This window comes from Cydia pomonella, chromosome 1, assembly GCF_033807575.1.
Source record: "Cydia pomonella isolate Wapato2018A chromosome 1, ilCydPomo1, whole genome shotgun sequence".
Lineage (NCBI taxonomy): Eukaryota > Metazoa > Arthropoda > Insecta > Lepidoptera > Tortricidae > Cydia > Cydia pomonella.
In genome coordinates this window covers 27,303,829-27,326,705 of record NC_084703.1, presented here as the reverse complement: position 1 = coordinate 27,326,705, position 22,877 = coordinate 27,303,829, and the positions used below count along the sequence as shown (strand labels likewise).

The 22,877-nt window shown below is 35.8% G+C and overlaps 2 protein-coding genes across 3 annotated transcripts in view; one reads left to right on the top strand and one right to left on the bottom strand.

Annotated features, from left to right (window-relative positions):
- Positions 1 to 1,140: 1,140 nt before the first annotated feature.
- On the bottom strand, positions 1,141 to 6,435 carry LOC133518961 (DCN1-like protein 1). 2 transcript variants are annotated; one of them, XM_061852788.1, is made up of 4 exons: positions 6,318 to 6,435; positions 5,564 to 6,163; positions 4,181 to 4,220; positions 2,104 to 2,246 (listed from the first exon to the last, which is right to left on the bottom strand). In XM_061852788.1, the coding sequence occupies exons 1-4, from the start codon at positions 6,318 to 6,320 to the stop codon at positions 2,236 to 2,238; spliced, it is 654 nt and encodes a 217-aa protein (XP_061708772.1). In that variant the 5' UTR covers positions 6,321 to 6,435; the 3' UTR covers positions 2,104 to 2,235. The 2 variants fall into 2 exon arrangements, with proteins under 2 accessions (XP_061708761.1, XP_061708772.1); XM_061852777.1 differs by lacking the exon at positions 4,181 to 4,220 and having other exon boundaries at positions 1,141 to 2,246.
- Positions 6,436 to 11,532: 5,097 nt separating this feature from the next.
- The window catches only part of LOC133527707 (probable glutamate--tRNA ligase, mitochondrial), a 30,422-nt gene continuing 19,077 nt past the window's right edge, over positions 11,533 to 22,877 (top strand). The window contains exon 1 of the mRNA XM_061864845.1: positions 11,533 to 12,183. Coding sequence (XP_061720829.1) covers positions 11,846 to 12,183 — 338 coding nt within the window. The 5' untranslated portion in view covers positions 11,533 to 11,845. The remainder of the gene's footprint in view (positions 12,184 to 22,877) is intronic.

Sequence of the window (22,877 nt, the reverse complement as noted above, 5' to 3'; positions counted from 1 at the left end):
GTTGCATCAACTTAATTCTTAATTATTATATTTTTTCTTAGTATTTTATTTCAGTATATTTGTTCTTGAGTTATAGATGTGTTATATGTGTGTATATATAGTAGAGTATAGTGTGATATAGTGTTTTATACGTGTATATTGAGTTACTGTGGGGCTATGTCGATTTGTGTAATAATGTTAAATCTTATAAGATTTCATTTATTATTTACTAGGGCTGTTTTGCCCTTGTCGTCTGTTACATGATTGACTTTATTATAATAATAAATATAATTTGGGATGTTGATTCGACGATCATTGTCCCGATAGTCGTTTCAGCGAATGGTCTCATAGGGAAGAGTCTCGACCAACACCTTGAGAGACTCTCGCTAGGTGGTTGGATCAAGGGTCAGATGCAGAAGGCGGTAATCTTGGACACGGCGCGGATAGTCCGCCGGTTCCTCTCTGCGGCCCTGACCACCGGCAGCTTGGGCCCTGCCCCGCTGCTGGCGGCACCGTAGGTTAGGTTTTTTATGTGTTTATATGTATTTTGTATTATTTTTGTATGATTTGTTGTATTTTATTTTTATATTCATATTATAAAATGCCTAATCTAAGACACAAGATAAAAAGAGAATATAATTTTATTAGTGAAATATAAAGTCCACATCTCAGGTACTTAATAAAATAGGAGTAAATGTGATTTTTATTTTGTATATTTCTGTGGCCCTAGTGAAAAAGGGTACAAGTCTCTGGCAGCGCAGGTGTAAAGGGGTGTAACTTCCACGTAACACTTATGCCCGTATACACCTAAACTGCCAGAGACTTGTACCCTTTTTCACTAGGGCCACAGATTTATCCTATTCAGAACTATAAATACAAATTGTAGAAGACAATGAGTTTTTTTCTATTTTCGTGTATATTATTGCACATACATAGGTCGCATTTAAAATATTACGGGAAAAGTCTTGCAAAGATAACGTACTGTGCGTCAATTTGAATTCTGGGCTACTTTTTCTTTTCACATTGAAATAGTAGATATTCCTAATGTCCTTCATAATGATTGACAAGCTACAGAGGCCAAGAAATGTAATCAAATTAGTTACCTACTGAGTCGGCCAGAACTATGTTAGAGATATAGGACAAAATGAACAACACATAAAATACATACACAATCATAATATTTATACGTTATAACCTTTAAAAAATATCACTATTCCGTTCAGTAGACACATTTAGATCTCAATTTTATAGTATAGATTAGCTGGGGAGGCAGGGGGTAGGCAGCCTGATGACATCGGCCGCGTGCCCAGTGCCTATTGTTCCTCGTAGAGGACGCGCGAGAACAAACCAGCCCGCACCGCCGGGACCGGCACTAAAACGGGTGGACGCAGAGACAATGCAGACTTATAATATATATACACAGGCTTCCATCAGTGTCCTACCTAGTAATCATTATCTAATATTGTATGAATACCTATATATCACAACTGTCTTCAACGATTACGAATTAGTTACCAACCCTATGTAGACAAAAGTACTATACACATAGTAACAAAGTCAATAAGTTTTCAGTTTTAATACAACCAGTATTAGTAATAAAAAACAAAATCAAAATTGACAAACCTTACGATATTTATGATAATGCATGAATCTACAAGCACACCCAATGGCAAATAGGCGTACATTCGTACTAACTTCAAGAGAGCTGTATACCTACGAAAGAGTGTGTACTAACTCTATACAACAGTTCCTCTACTGTTTTAGATCTAAGTCACTAGAGTACATAGTAAACATTTTAAACGTTTCTTTAAACCGGGACAATCATCTATAAATATAATATAAAATATCTTTTTGGAATAACTTACTATTGCATCGTATTAGCCACAGAAATCGAATACCATAACAACCGCGATCCATTCTAGGGGACAAATGTCCAGAACGTACAGGAGCAGGCGGAGCAGCATCAGGGCGACAGAGGCTGCCAGCGCGCGCGAGCGGGCGCGGCGCGGGCGCGGGCGCGGCGGCGGGCGCGGGCGCCGCGGCGCGGGCGGCTCGCAGGCGGGCGGCGCCAGCTAGCCGCACGCCGGCTCCAGCGCCTTCAGCCCCTCGGCGGTGACGCCCTGCTTCTGGCACCACTCCACAAAGTCGTCTATTAGTACGGGCCAGGCTCCCTCGGCATCATAGTTGCTCATGCCATCGTCGATTTGCGTGGCGAAATCTAAAAGGAGATTCCACGTGTCCTTGGGAATTGACCTTTTATGGTGTTCCTGAAACATTGCATATTTTGGTAATAAACAAGCAAAGCAGAACCACAACCAGCCAGATTTCATTTTTACTTCAGAAACGAAATCTTAATGCTTTGATTAAGATTTCGTTTCCTGCACTATAATTTTCTACTTAGTACCTACTTTAAGTAGAAATCATAGTACTCATTAAAAAAAATCTTCTCAATGGCTAAAGGCTTTTATGGGGAGGTACAACCGGCGACGGTTGGTCCTTCAATGCCTAATATGCCTAATTATGCGAAAATAATGATATAATTATTAGCATTACATGTTTTTGCCTAACTACTGCTTTTCTGGCATTTTATGTAAAAAACAGTATACCTAATATTATTGCAACATTTCATCTTTTTCGAATAATATAAACATGAAACAAATCAGTAACCACTATGAGGGTAAAAATGCCACCGGCCACCGGTCTATACATAGCTAGTCACATTGTTTTTTTTTTTACAATTGACTAAGCGAGAATGATGGTCAAAATGGAGAGAACTTGGGTAAAAATGCTTTACAGGTCGCATTTCTCAACTCACTTCATTGTCGTGAAACTTTGTAAGCAGGTTCTATAATTATATTTAAGAAAATTATGGCGGCCATCGCTCCGCAAGGTCTTCACTCGTGAGCAAAGAAACGGAAATACTACACATTTTCCGCTTCTCCACTCAATAACTTCTAATATTCATGCCATCCTTAAAAATGCGTATCAATTGAATATAAAAAATATATATAATATAAAAATATTTCAATTTGTTTTAGGTTTTATGACTGAAAAATTTCTGTTTTACTTGAATAGACAAAATACGGTATTTTACGAATTATGGACGTTATTATACCGATTTTTATTTTATAAAAACATTTCCTTTAACAAAGATTCCATTTTGGAAAATCAGTAATTAAAGTTACCACTTGGTAATTTATGGTCTATTTAAACATGGTAATATAAATTTTTCATTAATTTATTAATTTCCTGAGATAACTCTGTGGTAATCCTTCAGCAACGCCGCGTTCATGACTCAGACGTTGAAACATTCTTGTTCTAACCATCCAGCAGTTTATAAAGTGTAGGTATAAGATTTTTGGAAAACAAGGACCTTTTCTCGAAGACCTGGAACTGATCACCAGTGGTGCACCACTGTTCTTCGAAACGCCACCTTATATGAGTTGCACTCAGCTTTGGCAGGTTGGCAGGTGGTAAATAAGGAATGCGTGAAAAGCTAGGAGAAAACCTTGGAAAGGTGACCTGACTCCATAAACAGCTGCCACAAGGCCCAGATTACCACCAAGGTACATACAGTACAGTTGGGGGAGACTTAGACAGTTTTCCTTGGGACTCCAGTTTTCTTATTTGACAACTACTGCATGTGTGTAAGTAACTGTGACCGAAGAGGACGTGTGTAGTGGAGTTTCCGAAACCAAGCAGAAATGTTGCAGCGCACCACCAGAGAAAGACGGCTATGATGGAGGTTCTTTAATGATGTTGTGGGCAAGCATTTTCTTCGACGATGGGACCGAGATTCTTCTCGTGCCTCGCGGGAGCAACGACTGCAGATTAAAAGCAGCAAGGTACAACACTGACATCCTTCGTCACTTACGCATGTTTCGTCCAACAACGTCCCTTCTCATATCACAAGGATCGTCCGGGCCTACCCTCCCGCAGTTGACATTGCCATCAACTGGACAGCTCTTACGCTGGACCTCTATCCCATTAAACACGAGTGGGACTGTCAAAAAAGGAAAGTCAGAAGCAAGACCCTATACCACCCAACATTGAGGACCTGAAAGCGGTTTTGCTAAAGGAATGGGACGTCATACCACAAAATTATCTAAGGAAAATGAATACGATGAAAAACCAATAAACCTGTGTAGGAATTACTCATCTTCCAAAAAAAAAGAAAATGTATTTATAAAATAAAACTTACTGTAGTTTTTCCAAGCTTTTTTTTCTATTCTTATTGCAAACTGAAACAAATAAAAAATTTGGTGTTTTTCAAAAGGTTGATATGATACTTTTTTTTCAGGATTACTTGAAAATTTGAAGAGTTATTGAGTGGAGAAACCAAACAAGTTTTCCGTTTTTACTTCACGTATCTTCGCTCACCAGTAAAGCTCACAGAGGCGACAAGGTCTATTGCTCACAGTTTAATACAGATATTACAGGTCTTGGGTTGATAAACAAATCCAAAGACTTAGGACGCTTTTATACATCCAGTTTTTTGTGGCTACCAACAGTTACACCCATGAAAACAAGACATTGTTGCCTAAAATCGACAACTGTATGGTGAAAACAACGGAACTATACAAGCAGCCTTGTTATCTGTTAAAATTAAGCTGTGCCATAGTTTTAAATTCGGTAAAAATGAATATAATTTAAATTTGTTATAAATAACAAAGTTTGACCCTATGAGGCTTGAGTTTTGCCAATTGCCTTGTCTTTTAGATACCTCAGTTCATCCAGAAGTATAGTGATCTTATTTTGCCTACTTTGTAACCAACTTCCTTCACCCATATGGAGTCACATGATTTCTGTATGAATCCAAAAAATGCACATCAATTATTTTTTCATGTGGCTCACCGCCAGTGAGAATAAAAGTATATAAAGTATATAAACCATCAATCACTCGAATCCAATTTTTATTACTATCAGTGCTGCATATGCTCATTACTTCACATTTTATAATCATGCTTTGCTGCTTGTTACTAGTATAAATAATCTAATATGCCACTCGCTATGCCATGGAAATAGGACCACTTTGATAAAAAATAAATAGCTATCTTTCGCACCAGCAGGATAAATAATTTTATCTTATACTTAGGAAAATTATTGATTAGCTACTTATAATAACTAATTATGCAATTTAAAAATGATTCCTTGCCTTGGAAATCTTTATATATTTTGAGTTAAATAGGATTGATCTACAAAATTATAAACATTTAATGTGCAAAACTATTTCAATTATAATATATATGGTATATTTTTAACAATATATGATTACCAATAGATTAATAGACTTGTGAAAACCAACACATTTACACTTAGGATACTATTCGGATTCAGGAAATTTAAATCTTTAAACCACATTTTTTAAATATTTGCACTACCTTGCAAGAAGTATTGGTATTTAAGTTATTAAAAATAATACGATCAACAAGATCCCAGTACCAAATTATAATCAGAGCCATAAAATAAGCAGCATGAGTAAATGAGTATTGACAATTTTCAAAGTATCAATTTGTATAAAAGCAAAGTAAAATAAAAAAAAGTCAAAATATTGGACATCAAATGTTTGTGTAGAAACACATACCGTAAGAAACTTGCACCAAGCATCTAGGAATTTAAATCTTCCACGAAGCACTATATTCCAATATGCTATTGCCATATCTAACTCCAATCCCTTTTGCCCTGGATTTTTGGCATAGTTAAAAGTAAATTGGTAGAAATCTTTAAATTTATTAGGATCTTTAATTTCTGTTTCAAGGGTACCTAGTTTTGTTTTTAATTTGTCTATACTGTCTGCACCCAGCTCCATTAGTCCAGTCAGGAACTCGTCTTTGGAGAACTCACACTGCACTGCAGCTTTACATTTCCATGCAATGATAAGTACTAATATAGATTCAGGACTAAGGTTTAAATCTTCTAGAAATTTCATGACTCCATCCACAGTGATCTTATCATTCTCTTGTTGATCTTTGTACTTGTTGAATAAGAGTTCCAACTTTTTTCTGTCTACTGCAGCCTTAATGGGATCCTTGTAGTACGCATCTGGGTTCTGAAAATAGTTATCACTAGCCAGGTCCAGTTTCCAATCATTCTGAGTAAGACAATAAATCGCAGTGCTCTCGCTAGTTTGAGTAAAAGCGACGAATTTCTTGACTTTGTCTCTCTGTGATGATTTTAATTTATTCTGAAAGAAAACGCAATAGGTAATGTCATAACCTTAGTCAAGATGATATTCATAGGTGCCTTGTTTCGACCTCAGTATTGGTAAAAAGTTTACTCTTAACTGAAATATTGACGTGGAATAACTTTACAAAAACCAATAAAGAGATGATGCTTACCATTTTAGTATGATTTTTGGTAATTCTAACAATGACTTTCACTGTTATTTCGACATCGGTACCATAGTGATATCCGTTTTTTTGCTCTCATCCTCTGACCACAGACAAAGTAGGGAAATAAAAAATGTTTTAACCATGGAGATGTAAAGTGGAGCACACTCTAACTTTTTTGTTATAGTAAATTGAACCTTATCACTGAGGTAGAAAGGTGTTCTTATCACACTAGAGAAAACGGTCCACTTGAGATAGCAAAAGTGGGGCGCGGTGTCTCACTCGCACATGTTGCCAATGTTAAAAACATAAACATACCATTATGGTAGTATTTATATATCAATATACTACTGAAATTAAATACTAGTAATATAGTACATTACGATACAAGTGCGAAAAATAGGAAATTCGAAACGAGTGGCGATAAATTAAAACACGACCGAAGGGAGTGTTTTAAATCGACACGAGTTGCGAATTACCTATTCGCACATGTATCGTACAACGTTTTACAGTACATATGGCCCTTTAAATGTTCGACACAGTAACGTAATATGCTACTTCTCGCACTAGTGCTATAAAGTAGCCCCATATGTACTGTAAAATAATGTATACTATTTTAGTGCCATATACAGAGTGCGGCTCTCAAATCTTTTAAGTAATTTGTAAATAATTATGATGTCAATATTATATTATTAGCTGATTAAACCAAGCATGTGCACAACAAAAAAAAAAAACATTCATTTTAATATGGTAGACATTATACAACCTTGAATATTAATTGGATGATGACATATTTTGCTGATTGTGGTATATATTTTCACAGGTGAACCACAATCATTCAATTTTACAATAAAAATACAAGACGATAACTGTCAAACTCATTAGGGTGACCATGATGTTGGCACGATGTGAATCAGTTTTACACAATTTTTATTAAATACTTAAGTAAGTTTTCTAATTAGGTATGTCTTTATTTCGGCATGATTAAATTGGTGGAATGATAGCTATTACAGACTAATTAATTGCCAAAATTGAAATCCAAAGTCCTTAAACATTCCAGACTTACGTTTATACATTATATATTAATACTGAAACGGTTTTACTAACTATTTATATATTATATACACGTAATCGATTCAATATAGGTTGGACACACATTTCCGTCAGTAGAAAAAGGCGACAAATTTGAAAACACGTTGCAATCACAGATCTGCGATGAGTAGATGACGCTTAAAAAATTAAAGATAGTTAAAGTGTGCAAAACGTAAGCCATCACGCATATGAACATATCATGCATGAGTGCGAAAGAGGCAGACTACAAGTGAAAAATCGTGACCATTTTTGAATTCGAGAGTGGCGGCTAACGGCTAAGTAACTAACTATTGTGGCGCAGTGATCCAAAGAGGGTCTTGGCCTCCAAAACGAGAGAACGCCAGCTGTCCCGATCCTGTGCCACTTCCTGCCAGTTATCGGCTTTGAGTTGGCACAGATCCGCCTGTACACTGTCGCTCCAGCGGTATCTGGGCCGACCCACTGGACGGCGACCAGTCGGTTGTCCCAAATAAGCTCTCTTAACACCTCGATCCTCACCCATCCTCAGTAAATGGCCGAACCAGCGAAGTCAGCGGCTAACGGCTACCATTTATTAATTTTCAAACACATGTCCGGCATCGTAACACCTTAAGTATTTTAATTAGAAAATATAAATCTCATCCACATGGAATCCAGGGCTATAACCGCGAAAATCTTAAGCGATGCAATATTGTACATGCTCGTCACTACCGTTAGGTGATTAGTTAAAGCTATCCTCCGGCCCGGGGCTCCACGGAAGACCAGCGCTGTGGTATTTATTACCAAAGCATATGCTGAGTGGTGTCCCTTTGTAGCCACTATAGCAGCGCCAATATATATTTATTTTTGTGTTACTCCTCTTGATTTGCTGTGTGCCATCTATTTTTTTTTTAGTTTTAAGTGTTTAGTGAGTAAGTTCTTTTTTTGTATCAGAAGTGGCGCTGTATGTAGAAGGTTTTTACAATAAATATTATTCTATTTCTATTTCAAAATCAAAGTTCATCAATTGCGGGCGTTTTTCTCTGTCTTATTACGTCTTAGTGAGAGTAAAAGACAAAGATCTCTTCTGATCTTAATACTGATTTTTATGTCCAGTCATGGACCACAAAACTTTGATGGAACCCGGAAGGGAACCCGAACCCCGGTAATGGAAAGGAACCAGTGATGAATCCCCTATAATGGAACATGAGTACATGACCCTAGCGATCTGAAATATTAGAATGAGGACAGTGAAAATCGATATTAATTTAAAATAAATATATTTAATTTATCAATTCAATATATTAGGGCTCATTTTGACGATGAGAGATACAGAGAGAGAGAGAGAAGTCGATTCATTACCTTGCGGTATTTGATCCGTCGGCAGAATTCAATGTATTAACCTCAATAGTCCACAATCTAGCTAAAAGCCCATGCGTGTTTGCGCGCCGTCTAAACAAGACCTTAAGGTACCGTTCATATTCAGACTGCACCAGCATTACTGCAGCAGTATTGCAGCGCCATATGACTGCCGACTGCATTGCTGCCACTAAAGTCAATACTACTCGCAGCAACATCGCTTTTGACATTTGCAACAGAAATGCGGCCAGCAGTAATGTCACGCTGCAGTAATGTTATCATACCATACTGTCACAAACGTCAAATTTTAAAATAGCTGACATGATTGCTACATTTTACTTATGTATTCTTTAAGCATGAAATGACAGTGCAAGAATCATTAATATCATTATGTAAGATTGTCCCATCATAGGAGGTATGCAGTTTTACAGTGTTTACATCTCTATAGTAACAACACAATGTGTACCTAACCCCATGGTAAATGCAATAGGGTTGTTTCCAATTTTTTGAAACGCTTGTATTACGTTCTATATTAACTAAAAGTTGCCCTAAAATTCAACTTTTATACTAAAAACGGCTTTAAATATGTTAAATTAACAAAATATATTTTGACAGATGCTTTCGCGCCCAAAACGCTCTTTAAAAATTGTGTGACGTCACAGTTTACGGTTTGATACATAACTACATACACACGTAGAAGATACGAACTGTCAACTGACATTTGTCATTTGTTGTTTATCGCCTAACTGTCAACAGTGTCAATCCGAGAGTTGTGACGTCACCAGAATCTTAAATTACGTTTCGAGTTTGGTCACGTGACGTGTGCCAAAAGATATTTTAAATTCAATATTTACAAAAATATGGTCATTACAGGTCCCCTAAAAGTAGTTTAACATGTTCTTATAATCCAAAAGAATTTATTGGGATACAATTCTGCCCTATGATTTGTAGATGGAAACAACCCTATTAACAAAACACATTCTAATTTACAAGAGGTAAGAGGTAAATAATTATTACCTATAATTTAAAATATGTACTCACCTCTCTAAGCGGAGTTGTTAAGAATTCTTACTAAGTATTTTTTTCAGTGCCACGGCAACTATTGGCTTGGCGCCAATTTCTTAAAAAAATTGCAAATTTAATGAAACATCAAACTTAAGCAGCTCTATGACTTGTTTATGGTAAAATGTTTCCAGTGTTTAGTGTTTATAAACTAGTTTTAGATACTTATTTTACAGAATTTGTGGTTCAGTGTCCCATTATCGGTTCCTGTTCCATTATAGGGGTATTTAGTATAAACCAAGAAACAATTATTATTTCAAGGTAAGAAATATTTTAATCTTTAAATAAAATAAGCGTACTATTGCCAAATTCAAATACATAAATTTAATCTTACCAACCCCTTAAGTCCCACGGACGCTATTCGTCCGAAATTACAATCAAAATTCATCATAAATCATAGATGTATAATCTAACATTGTTTTAGCTGGCAATTTAGACCCCTGGTAGCAATAGGGATCCCAGAAATTGTAGTCGTCAAATTTGATTACTGTCACTATTGTTTGAACCCCATTTAAAACCTAAAATCTGTTTTTGCAATCAAATTATTTAGCCCTAAAAAGTTTTCCTCCGTTAATTTTAGTAACTTTATATTGCATAGTACTCGTGGACTAATTATGGATCTACTGATGTCTATTTTATTGAAATCCGCTTAATAGTTTAGGCGCTAGAAGAAAAAAATATGATTTAATATTCGGAGTTCTCTCAAGGCAGTTGGTTTAATTTTTCTGTAATAAAACAAGTGTAAACAAGTTGTTAAGGGTAAGAGGAATCTACCGATTTGTTATATTTTTTTTTAAATCCCCTAGTATCCTAAGCTACAGGATGTACTGAATCAACAGTACCTAAACTCATAACCTTACTTTCTGGTTCAGTCGCAGTCGAATAAAATGTTAATATTAGGATGGAACACGTACAAATGTATAGTTAAAAGTGGAATTCATATTCCTCCGAGTTTTCTATTAAGAGATGTATTTTTCCGTAAATCTATAAAGGACTTTATTGTGTAGAATTTAATAAGATTTTATGTCGCCTTACACTAAATTTTCATAAACAATGTAGATTTAGAGTCAAACGCGAATTTCTCCTGGATGGTACACATTTTCCAAGATGCTGCGATCCCTCGAGATCCCCAAATGTCAAATGGTGTGGGCATGAAAAAGGGGCCTTTAATTTATATACATATCAAATTTCATGACTTTTCCAGAGATTTCGAGGTTGGTCCTAATCCGATTGTGCTACATCATTTTATAGATAAATTTTGCTATTTTTGTAAATAAAGATACATAATGACATATAAATGACAGAAGTTTTACTATTTTATTAGACAGGCCGCAGCCAACGTCACAATCGTTAACGCTCCGTAGCGTAGCGCAGTCATCTCTCTCTATCACTCTTCCCCATTAGTGCGACTGTGACAGTTGCGTTTCGTTCGCCACGGAGCGTGAACGATATCCACATTGGGTGGCTACGCGGGCGGTGTCTAACGTTTGATTGCCATGTAAAACTGATAATGTTAGTTCCCATTTCTGCCACGACTCTTCTCTTTCTGCACAGATTCTGTGTGGCTACGGTGAAGCTGGCATAGATTCCATCTTTAGGAATATTATATAATGTATCTGTGGTCCATCGCATGGCGTCAATTGAATTGCATAGACATACAATATAACATTGAATTGTCAATGTTCAATATTGTCATGTAGTGATTATATGCTCTTTGGTGATTATATGCTCTTTGATTGTCATTTTCAACTTTGTATTAACTGTCATTTAGGCTCATTTAATTGAGAATTTGCGATTAATAACTTTTATTGTATATATATAAATTCAGATTTTTAATATGCTTGAAGAATAATAATTGTTAAAATAAGATTCACGTGAGTGAATGGAATAAACTTCAAATGTCAATTATATGTACGAAAATATTAATTCTGTTGCTGCCGGTTGTAGAGTATACATGTAACTGGTGCAAAAAAAGCATTCTGAAAAGCAAAGAAAGCTAGGAATTCACTACATTGCACGGAATTGTAAATTGTGATTGAGTACAAAAGGAAAAACCTACAGTACTCATGTTTTATACAAGTATGAAGCTGCTAACACCCATATCGTATTTACCTAACCGTTATCTGACATCCAAAACCCCTAGAGTCAGATTTGCACCAAGTCCTACTGGCTACCTTCATTTAGGTGGTTTACGCACTGCACTATATAACAAATTATTTGCAAAATCGCACAAAGGTTCACTTATTCTTCGTATAGAGGACACTGATCAGACACGGAAAGTGGAAGGCTCTGTTGATGCTCTAGTTCATGATTTACAATGGGCTGGCATTCAATGTGATGAGGGCCCTGGCATTGGTGGTGAACATGGCCCCTATATTCAAAGCGAACGACTCGATATATATCAGTAAGTAACTTAAATATATTTTATTCTGGTAAATAAAGAGTACAGGCAAAACACACTAAGCGTCCATTTAATAGATTGTTAGTTTTTAGGAATACTTATTATATATTAAGAATGTACTGTTCTATGCTAGATTACATGATGTGTGTACATCTGTGTGCATACACAGGACCATAACTTTTACATTGAAATAAAATAAGGTTTTAAAATTAGCCTAGTTCCTGAATAGCAACTTTAATATATACAAACACTTTAAAAAATCACTACTACATGTTATAAAATAAATGAAAAGTAACTCTGTCTGTCTATTACCTTGCCTGTTTAAATAGCTGACCTGATTTATATGAAATATGGTATAGAGATAGTTTGGGTGATCAAGGTTTAGGTTGTCACTCGGGGTGAATGATCTCAATAACTACTACCCTAAAAAAGCGTTTTTTGAAGAGTTTTTTAAAAGGTATAGCATGCTTAAATGCTTCAACATATGACTATTTTAACGTGATATCCTGCAGTGTAGAATTCAAAAACCTCGATTACTGGTCATGAATAGGGATGGGCAATTTCTGAAACATTTCATATATTTTCTTAATCATGACATTGTTCAAATGTTGAAAATTACATCATTGACAGGAAATGCTTTATTTATGTTTTTTTTATACTCTATTTGATACACTAGCAGCTCTTGGAGCTGATGCATGTAAATTGCAGCACTTGTGTTTATTTAGCACTTTTTAATGTTCTAAAATGTGTATCTAGTCTATTTTTGAAAGAGTTCACCAATGGTGCACTGACAACAGTTTCTGGTAGATAGTACGGTCAAATTAACTCAAATTTCACTAAAGTCAGGAACTAATTCTAAGGACTAATAAAATCACTACGGATTGTTTTGTATGGGCTAAAAATCGAACTTTATACAATCGTTACTAAATTCACCCCCCCGGAAAGGGGTGAAATCGGCTGAAAATAATGTAATGGTTATAACTAAGAAGAGAAAAAAGGTGTACTCGGTGTAATTTGGCGTACGTTTTACAACACTAATATCTAAATTCGCACGTGTTATTTATGTTAATTTAAGCTACGGAACAGGTAAAAAAAAATACAACATTAAAAAAAAACTATTTTGGCCATTGCGGGTCTGGGGAAAGTAATGTACTCGGTGCAAATTGAGTAAATAATTAGAAAAAATATCTAAATCCAATGTCAAATTCGCACCATGGTGCGACACCCGGAAAGTAGTTTTTCATGTTTTACTGTCGTTGTACTTCGGGGGAAATTTTAATACTATTGGAAATTGATGCAATCATATTCATTTGATTTTGTTTACATTCGCACTCCATAAAAAATTGGCATTTTTATACGGAACATGCAGTTTTGTAATCAAGTACCAAAAACGTAGACCAATAAATACACAGAAGCGACAAGCGCGTGATTAGTGGCAAGAGAAGGAACGCGCGTAGATGCACCGACGAAGCACGGCTCTTGAGGCACGAGTAGTGGCATGTACTGCAATAATAGTAGGGTTTCTGAGTATGCAGACAGACAGTCAACAAATTAAATACAGGTACGCTCAATGTTTGTTAAATTCGAAAAATCGCGTTTTTCCATATACTTACGAAAACGTTAGACTACTTAGTTCATTCAATGATTGTTTAAAACAATAGTTCCGTTTTAATGCCAGAAGAAAGATTTGTGCTCGTTGCCCGTCAAAAGTGTCAAACAAACTGTCTCGGAACAATCGCTGCGCGTAGGGTTTGAGATCCGGATATCCGAAATATCCGGATATCGGATCATAAGATCCGGATATTACGGATCCGTTAAATATGGTAATTGACCTATAACCGGAACAATTTTCTAATGAAATTTAAGAATAATTCCATACCATTTTGTCATTTAAATATAGTATTTTCATATATTTAATCAATTCAAATACTAACAGCACATCAATTTTGATAGGTACATACAGGTGTCACGCAGTAACTTTATACAATGAATGCGAATGTTGCTTAATGCAAACATTAGATCATTGGATATCCTGATGACTTGGGGCTATAGGCTCAAAAAAAAGCAACCTGAAGGCCAAGGCTAGGATAGTAGAGTAGGAAGGAGAGAAAATTGGTCTGATAATCAACCACTAGAATATCTCCATATGAATAGGGCTAAGATGGTCGGCTCTTTATCATTTGTCATGAAGGGCATAGTGACAAGTGATAAAAATAGAACCATGCTGCCACCGCAGATGGAAAAGAAAAGACCTACCTAAAGTAATCGGGAAGAGGAGATAGATGTTCGAATCCAAAATGCCCTAAGATGCTCAGCAGCGCTTCGCCGAGTTTTAGTGTCCAAGCTGATCAGTAGACTGTCCATGATTCAAGTCTATAAGACAATAATTAGATTTTGATGAATGACATCGGTAAGTATTACACTTGGACTCTGAATCAGAAAAAAAGAACAAGTTCTTAGTGAAGAAGACGAAATTCTGGCGGAATATTCTGGGACCTATCAGAGATGAAGATAGAGAAGATGAAAGCGTAGGAAAAATAGGGAGCTAGAGTAGCTAGTTGCGGCACCCAATATAATTAGCGAGATTATAGCCGCACGACTTCGCAGGCTTGGTCACTTGGAGTGGACGGGAGAGAATCGGGCTGTGAAAAGATATACCGCAGGAGCGATGTAGCCCTAAAACGCCCTCGGAGTATCCAACTAGCGTGGAGTGGTGCAGAATAGAGCAGAGTGACGTTGTTCTTGTATCAAAGGCCAAGATTCTTTTTGGGTCACTGATCCAGTGAAGTAAGTAAGTATTGCTTTCATAGTTAGTATTTCATGACGAATGAACACGAGGTGAGGCATTGGATGTATTTCCAACTATGCACCAGCTAATCCAGATATAAACCCTCCTTATTAAGTACGGTTTTAGAGATAACATTATGTTAGCTATTATAGTAATCAAGTAATCATTTAAAATTAGTTGGGGTGATATCATTGTATTAAAACATAGTTAAAAATGTTATTTCTGTGTTATCTAAATCAGTTTATTCGGATATTTATTTTGGTGGATATTCGAATACTTAGAATATCACAATATTCTAATTGCAAACCCTACATATAACTTCCCAGTAGGGACACAAATAGGTAATGTAAATAGTGCGAGGAGGATCTTGTTTAGGAAAAACCAGAGCGATCGAGTATATTCCTTCAACAGGATGCTCTCCTACAGCATATAAAAAGGGCTTAAGAGACCCACATTGGGACCAATTTACCTGAATAGCGACCCACAAATGCTAGATTCTTGCAACTAGGCTTGGCGAAAGAAAAATGATGGACCAGCGTACACCTCTGCAAGGAGCTATTGTCTTGCAAGTGCAAAGAACGCTGTACAGGGTGTGGGGGAGTAAAACATGGATATAAATACACTATGCTTTGCGCATGCGAAGGTGCATGCTCTGGGACAAAATAATACGTAAAAAAATAAATATTTTTGTTTAATTAGTTTGTAACTTTAATTAGCTAGATCCGGAGTAAATTACAATAAAACGATCTCAGTATTCTTAATTTTGATAATAATACTTTTATCGAAAATATTACTTTACTATAAATATCGTTCAGCAAGTTACCTTTACTTAAACATCATTTGCCTTGCAAATTGTATTGAAACAGCCATCCGACTCTTGGTGGTGTCATCCGGTATGGAACAAAAATAGTGTAATTTGCTTGTTTATAAACCGATTTTCAAAATTTTAATGGAATTTTATAGCTTATTAATATAGCATTCATATCTTGATACAATGTCTTCCTGTAAAGTTACTAGTAAAGTTGATGAAAACAAAAAACGGTTTTTTTTTCGGGAATATTTAAATAAAACTTAAAATTTCTCGCAAACTATGGTATTTACAAGGTCAAATGTATAAACGATATTGTAGCGCATTTAATTTTGCTTTTTATGACACCCCACACAAGCTTACATGTGATATACCTACTTGCTGTGGTATACGCAATATTCTGAACACGGCACCGGCCATTTTGATGACGTCTGGTTTTTTAGTCAGAATAACATGCTTAACAACATACTAAAATATGATGCTGGTTTCATAGGCACCTTTTGGGCCCTATATGACCATAAGGGAAGCGACTTCATACCTACTCGTATAACATTTTTTTATACAGTCAAACACATTTGAATAAGTAGTCGATAAAACAGTCAAACACCGATAGATTATTAATATGTTGTAACATGACATCACTATTTTTGGTCTCACATAGACAATTTACGCACAAACCTGCATTTCATTTTTGGTCGCACTTTTGAAGTTTGACAGTCGTTCTTAATATCCTATTTCTATGTATCCGGATCCGAAAAATTGTCGGATATTGCAAACCCTAGCTGCGCGCTGCGCTATCTCCCCGCCCCGCGCGCCCCGCGCCACGTGCTGCCAACCACCTTCGCTTGCAGTTCGTTGCGATTAATTCTATTTACTTTTTGACAAACTTCCGGTGAAAAAAATCTATATTTTATTTAGTGCAAATGTAGTGTCTTTAGATAAGTACCGTTTTTAAAATTTTCACGTCTCTCTTAATTTCCCCCGAAGCACAATGTACAAAATAATTAAAAATACATGTTCCATAATTTGCCCAGGCGTGCAAAGTTAACTGAATGTTTATAATGCTTTAAAAAGCTTAACTTGAGATTGCACCAACCGACTGACTTATCCTCGAGCCGCAATCGAAAAAAAAATTTTTTTAGGGTATCATACATTGCACATCTTTTTAATTAAGATATACTATGCACCAAAGTGTTCTCTATACACTACTTAGCTTGAACCTAATAGCTTTTAATTTACTCCAAAATTACGGCACTTTATAGTTTATACCTAAAATTTAACGGTCTTCCGTACATAATAGAAACGGTGCAACTCGGGGGAATCAATCTAGTTGCGCCATCTAACAAATCCAAAAAAAGCACGACTACACGACTTACTTCCATACTTTTTCTTAACTTGACTATACTAAGAGAGTTCCACACATTTACTACACAATTTGGCAAGAAGTATTTCCTAGGGTTGCTAGCACATGGAGGGTTGACTAGTTTTTTAGAGTGTCCTCTCAACCTTACATTTTGGCTTCATATATATAGGTCTTTAATATTTGGAACATTGTAGTGTCCAGACAAGATTTTATATGTCTCAATAAAACATTTCAAACATTCGCTTACCATATTGCCATTGTTTGGCCGGTCAGGCATCGAAGGCATAGGCCTATCTGGCATTCAGCCACGATTGAAAATTGTATAAAAATATTTTAAACGGCTATTATATTAATGAAATTAAATGTTTTTAAACATAAACCAAAATATTAAATTAAAAACGTCAGTACTTTAAAAGTAAACCTTCATTCTTCATATGAATTTGTGACAAAAAAAAAACTCCCTAGGGAACTTTTTTTTACAATCCATTACTCCCACAGGAACAATATAGGCCTCTGTCCTTTAGTATACCAGCATGAAATAAGATCTTTTTCAAGCAATTGTGATGAACATGAAAGTTTCTAGAAACCTGTACTACTTTATGAATTCCATTACATACATTATACCTTAGGAAAATTTGTATGTAGCATATTTCATCGCTAATTATACATATTTAATAAAATTTCACGATTTATTAAAATTATTTATTTACAAATGTAATTATCAATAGCACTTCATTTTGCTCTGAACAAATTAAATCATACAGTGTAGGCACAATCTCAAATTAAACCTAGTCTAATATGTATTTTATGTGGCCTCCTTTTGTGATCAACATTGCTGCTAGTTTGTGAAGCACGTTTTCGAATAATTCCTTTAGGTATTCTGGGTCAAAATTGTTCCAAGCTTCTTCCAGAGAAAGGAGAAAGAAGGAATCCTTGTTTGTGGCATTTGTTTTGTTAATTTTGCCAAATATTACCACAAGTTTTCAATAGGGTTGATATCAGCAATTATACATATTTAATCAAATTTGACGATTTATTAAAATTATTTATTTACAAATGTAATTATCAATAGCACTTCATTTTGCTCTCGACAAATTAAATCATACAGTGTAGGCACAATCTCAAATTAAACCTAGTCTAATATGTATTTTATGTGGCCTCCTTTTGCGATCAACATTGCTGCTAATTTGTGAGGTACGTTTTCGAATAATTCCTTTAGGTATTCCGGGTCAAAATTGTCCCAAGCTTCTTCCAGAGAAAGGAGAAAGAAGGAATCCTTTCCATCCATTTGTTTTGTTAATTTTGCCAAATATGACCACAATTTTTCAATAGGGTTGATATCGGCCGATTTTGGGGGCCATCAAAGCTCTTTGATCTTATTTGCCTTGAAGAATGCAGCAGATATTTTAGCTGTGTGCTACGCGTCGTTATTTCACTGTAATAGATACCGGTCCTACAAGCCAAATTCAAGCAGAGAAATCTCTAAATATTCTTGCAAAATATCAACGTAACCTTTAGCAGTAATTATTCAATTTTTTTATCTTATGATTTTTGGGGGCCCTTGCGGAGATACTTCGACCTATAGGGATCTTTTGTGTAAAATTATTCCATTAATTCGAGCTAAGCTGCCAACTCCAGACCAAGAAAATGAGCCCCACACCATAACATTGCCCTGCTTAACAGTGTTTTTGTCAATTACGTACTGTCAACGCTTCGTAAGGTTTTTGGCCACACCATAAACCGGCTTCTATGTCCAGATTGCTGAAATTAGTTTCATCAGTCAATAATACTGAATTCCAGTACTCCAAGAAGCTTTTTAGGGTTCTGTAGCCAAATGGCAAAAAACGGAACCTTTATAGATTCGTCATGTCCGTCTGTCTGTCCGATTATGTCACAGCCACTTTTTTCCGAAACTATCAGTGGCGGCGCGTCACAAATATTCGTAGGGAACCCGGAGCTAATTTTGATTTCCTTTTCTCCATGAACCGATCATGAAAGTACTCAACAGGCTGAAATTAGACAAGCCGGTGGGAATCGAGTTCTTTGAACGATCCGCCACTGGAAACTATAAAAGCTATACTGTTCAAACTTGGTAAGTAGATTTATTCTATGAACCGCATTAAGATTTTCACACAAAATTAGAAAAAAAAAACAATAAATTTTGGGGGTTCCCCATACTTAGAACTGAAACTCAAAAAATCTTTTTTCGTCAAAGACTGAATTGCAAACAAAGTGTACTTTCCACAACCATGAATTGTCTTCAACATTAAATTATCTATAAAAAAATAATAATTGCATTTTATGCACTTCCAAATATAGTGCCGCTTATATGCTAACAGGAATTTCACACATTAAGAGTAAAACATTGCTTAAAGTATAAAAAAAAAATTGAATTTAAAATGTTCGTAATTTTTCTCCCATACAAAATGCATATGTCTTCGCAACACTCCACTATAAATAAAAATTCACAACTTCAGTGTAAATTGGTTTAGCGTGGTTTTTTTTTCATGTCGTCTTTAATATTAACTAAAACTTTTATCAAATGATTTTTCATCAAGACAGGTTCAACATGATATTCTATGACTTAAATCAAGAAGATCGGGGACAGATTTTCGTTCCTTTGTGTTACACACTTGTGTTACGCTATTTTACGCGGTTAAAGGCGGTTAAAAATATCACTCGTGGCAATACTAAACCTACGCCAGCGCAGGGGGCCTACCGCGAAAACCGAAATTCGCAAATTGCGGGGATCTTTCTCTTTTACTCTCACTAAGACGTAATTAGAGTGACAGAGAAAAATGCCCGCAATTGACGAATTTCGATTTTCCCGGTAGCCGCCCAGACACACGTGTCGTCAGCCATATTGGTTTTCGAGCAGTGATGAGAACATCAGTGCTTCACAATTTTGTCACAAAAAAATTGGAATTTTGGATTACAGTTAAAACAGGTAAGCTAACCGTTTTTTACTACTGTTTTCACATTGTTTAGATAAATTATATGGCTATTGGCATGGCAATCGAGATTTTCCGAATTCGATACAACTTTTATTGTACACTCGATGAAACATATTGCGGCGTCGAATTTGGCTTCCTTTGTGTGACTTTGTGTGACGTAACTAAGGTCCGACCGAGAACGCTTTTTGGGTTTCGGCCGAGAACGAGACCGAGACCAAAATTCAATGGCATTCTCGGCCGAGACAGAGACCGAGACCGAGAATTTATAAAATAGAAGAAAAAACACGAATTTTGCACTTAAAATGTTTCAATAGTCGAAATTCGACGATTTATCAGAAAAAAGTTATCATAATCAATTCTTAGCGCTATTCAATAGTATTTTTGGGCTTCCTTAAAACGAAACCCTTATAGTTTCGTCACCTCTGTCTGTTTGTCCGTATGTCATTTTACTCGAAAACTATACAATATATTTTATTACGAATTTGGAACGTAGGTGTATTATGTGAATCGCTACTTAGTACTTTAGAAAAAAAAAATTCAAGGGGGCACTCCATACATGAAACTAAAAGTAAAAATTCAAATAAAAGTAACATGTGGCACATCATTAGATAGGTCTTTAAAAATAACAACATTGCTAAAAACGTTTTTTGATTAAATATTTTGGAAATAATCACTCCGAAAGCCAAAAATAGTGTGTCCCCTCCCCTCTAACTTTTGAACCGGGAGAGTAACAAATCGGAAAATATTTAAATAATAAAAGCTTAATCATCTAATCTTCTGATTAAAACGACGCGACGTAAGTGCCACCAACATACGCTCTCTTGCTTGTACGGCTTTTTGTATTGTATGAAGGTAGGGAACCTTCCATTATGCGTGGTCCGACATACACTTGGCCGGGTTTTTCAGTACGGATGTGCACAAAAAGAGGAACAATAACAATGATTAAAATGAAACAGTTCTATATTATAACCCAAAGGTAATTTTACAGCGTTACGGTCCGTTAAATTAAACTGTGACGACGCTCGTCGTTTAACTGGCCAGCCTTACTAAAAAGTTGTTCGCAGGCCACATAAGCCACATCAAATGAAAACCAACATATGACCCAACAACCACATCGCGAGTTTCGTCAAAATTGTATTGAATAGCATCCGCAAAGTTCGCACGAAATTATGTCTAATCATCCACGACAGTAATCCGCCACCGGTATCGTATTGTACTCACCTACTGCTATGCTTTTTCCCGTAAACACAAATATATTAAGTATCAAAATATCCAGTGTCATCTTCCACTCACATCAAGTTAATTTAAGTTACATCTCGATAACAATATACACTCATTTATTAACTCTTCCGCAATTTAACAACAACCTCAAAACGAAGAGAACCAAATGAACAAGTCATTACTTGCAACCGCGCCTGTCCGATTCCAACAGGTAGTATTTGATAAGTAATTGGCCTAAAATTTAGGTACGAAACCAATCGCAATAACCAAAAAATTCACACCAACCGGGCAATGCAACCAACGGGTGGCTTAGAAACGGACGCTCGTGCGCGGTTAATTCAAATTCACCAATTGCTAGCTCACTGCCTAGTCTCGGTCTCGGCAGGAATCTCGGCCAATTTTGGCCGAGAACCGAGACCGAGATCTCGGCTCGATTTTTGGCCGAGAACCGAGACCGAGATCTCGGCTCGATTTTTGGCCGAGAATGCCGAGACCGAGACCGAGATCTCGGTCGGACCTTAGACGTAACACAAATATTTCTACCTAAAGGTTTGGTCACATTGGTATTTCTAAAGAATACATTTCTACTGAAACCGTAGTTTTTTGCTGGTCAAATGTATATATAATGTATGTAAGTATATAAGTTGTAAATTGTAAGCGTTTTATTTTACTAAAAAGTGTATTACCTAAACAAAGTTTTATTATCGCCCTTATTATTATGCTTAGATACCTAATGCATAGCTACAAAATCCCTTATCTATATGATATAAAATAAATCTTTTCACGAGATTAACTTGTTCTAAGCTATTTTTCTATAATATACCTACTTTTTTTCTTATACCTACCCATTTCATGAGTGCACCATCTTGAACTGTCCGCCATATTGGACTGAGAATGACATAACATGCATGCATAAATGCATATTACATTGTCATCCAACTAAACTTGTATATGTATATGCAAAATTTTATCTGAATCGATTGAGGACAATACATTAAAATTCAGTTGCTAAATTTGACCCGAACACGCAAACAAACTTTGCAAGTTAAAAATAGCTCGTAGGTAATAAAGTAGTTCTCAAAATTCGGCATTTAGAAATGTTTACTAATGGTTTCGCTAATTCGGTAGGCAATTGGTATTTTCGTCAAAGTCGAATTTCTAAAAAGAAATCTTAATTTTTTTAGATAGTTATCATATGTATGTTTTTGTTCAATGTGAAATGGTGTTTATAATTTTTTTTGTGTTACTTTCATAATTTTTGTTTCACTTTTTTGTGAATTTCATCTAACCCATACGTGTGGGGGTATCTATGGATAGGTCTTCAAAAATGATATTGAGGTTTCTAATATAATTTTTTTCTAAACTGAATAGTTTGCGCGAGAGACACTTCCAAAGTGGTAAAATGTGTCCCTCCCCCCGTAACTTCTAAAATAACAGAATGAAAAATCTAAAAAAAATATATAATATACATTACCATGCAAACTTCCAGCGAAAATTGGTTTGAACGAGATCTAGTAAGTAGTTTTTTTTAATACGTCATAAATGGTACGGAACCCTTCATGG

Excerpts from the sequence above, each read along its gene's own strand:
- LOC133518961 (XM_061852777.1), bottom strand. Across the intron at positions 2,247-5,563 it reads CTTGGTGCAAGTTTCTTACG|GAACACCATAAAAGGTCAAT; the intron begins GTATGTGTTTCT and ends GCAATGTTTCAG.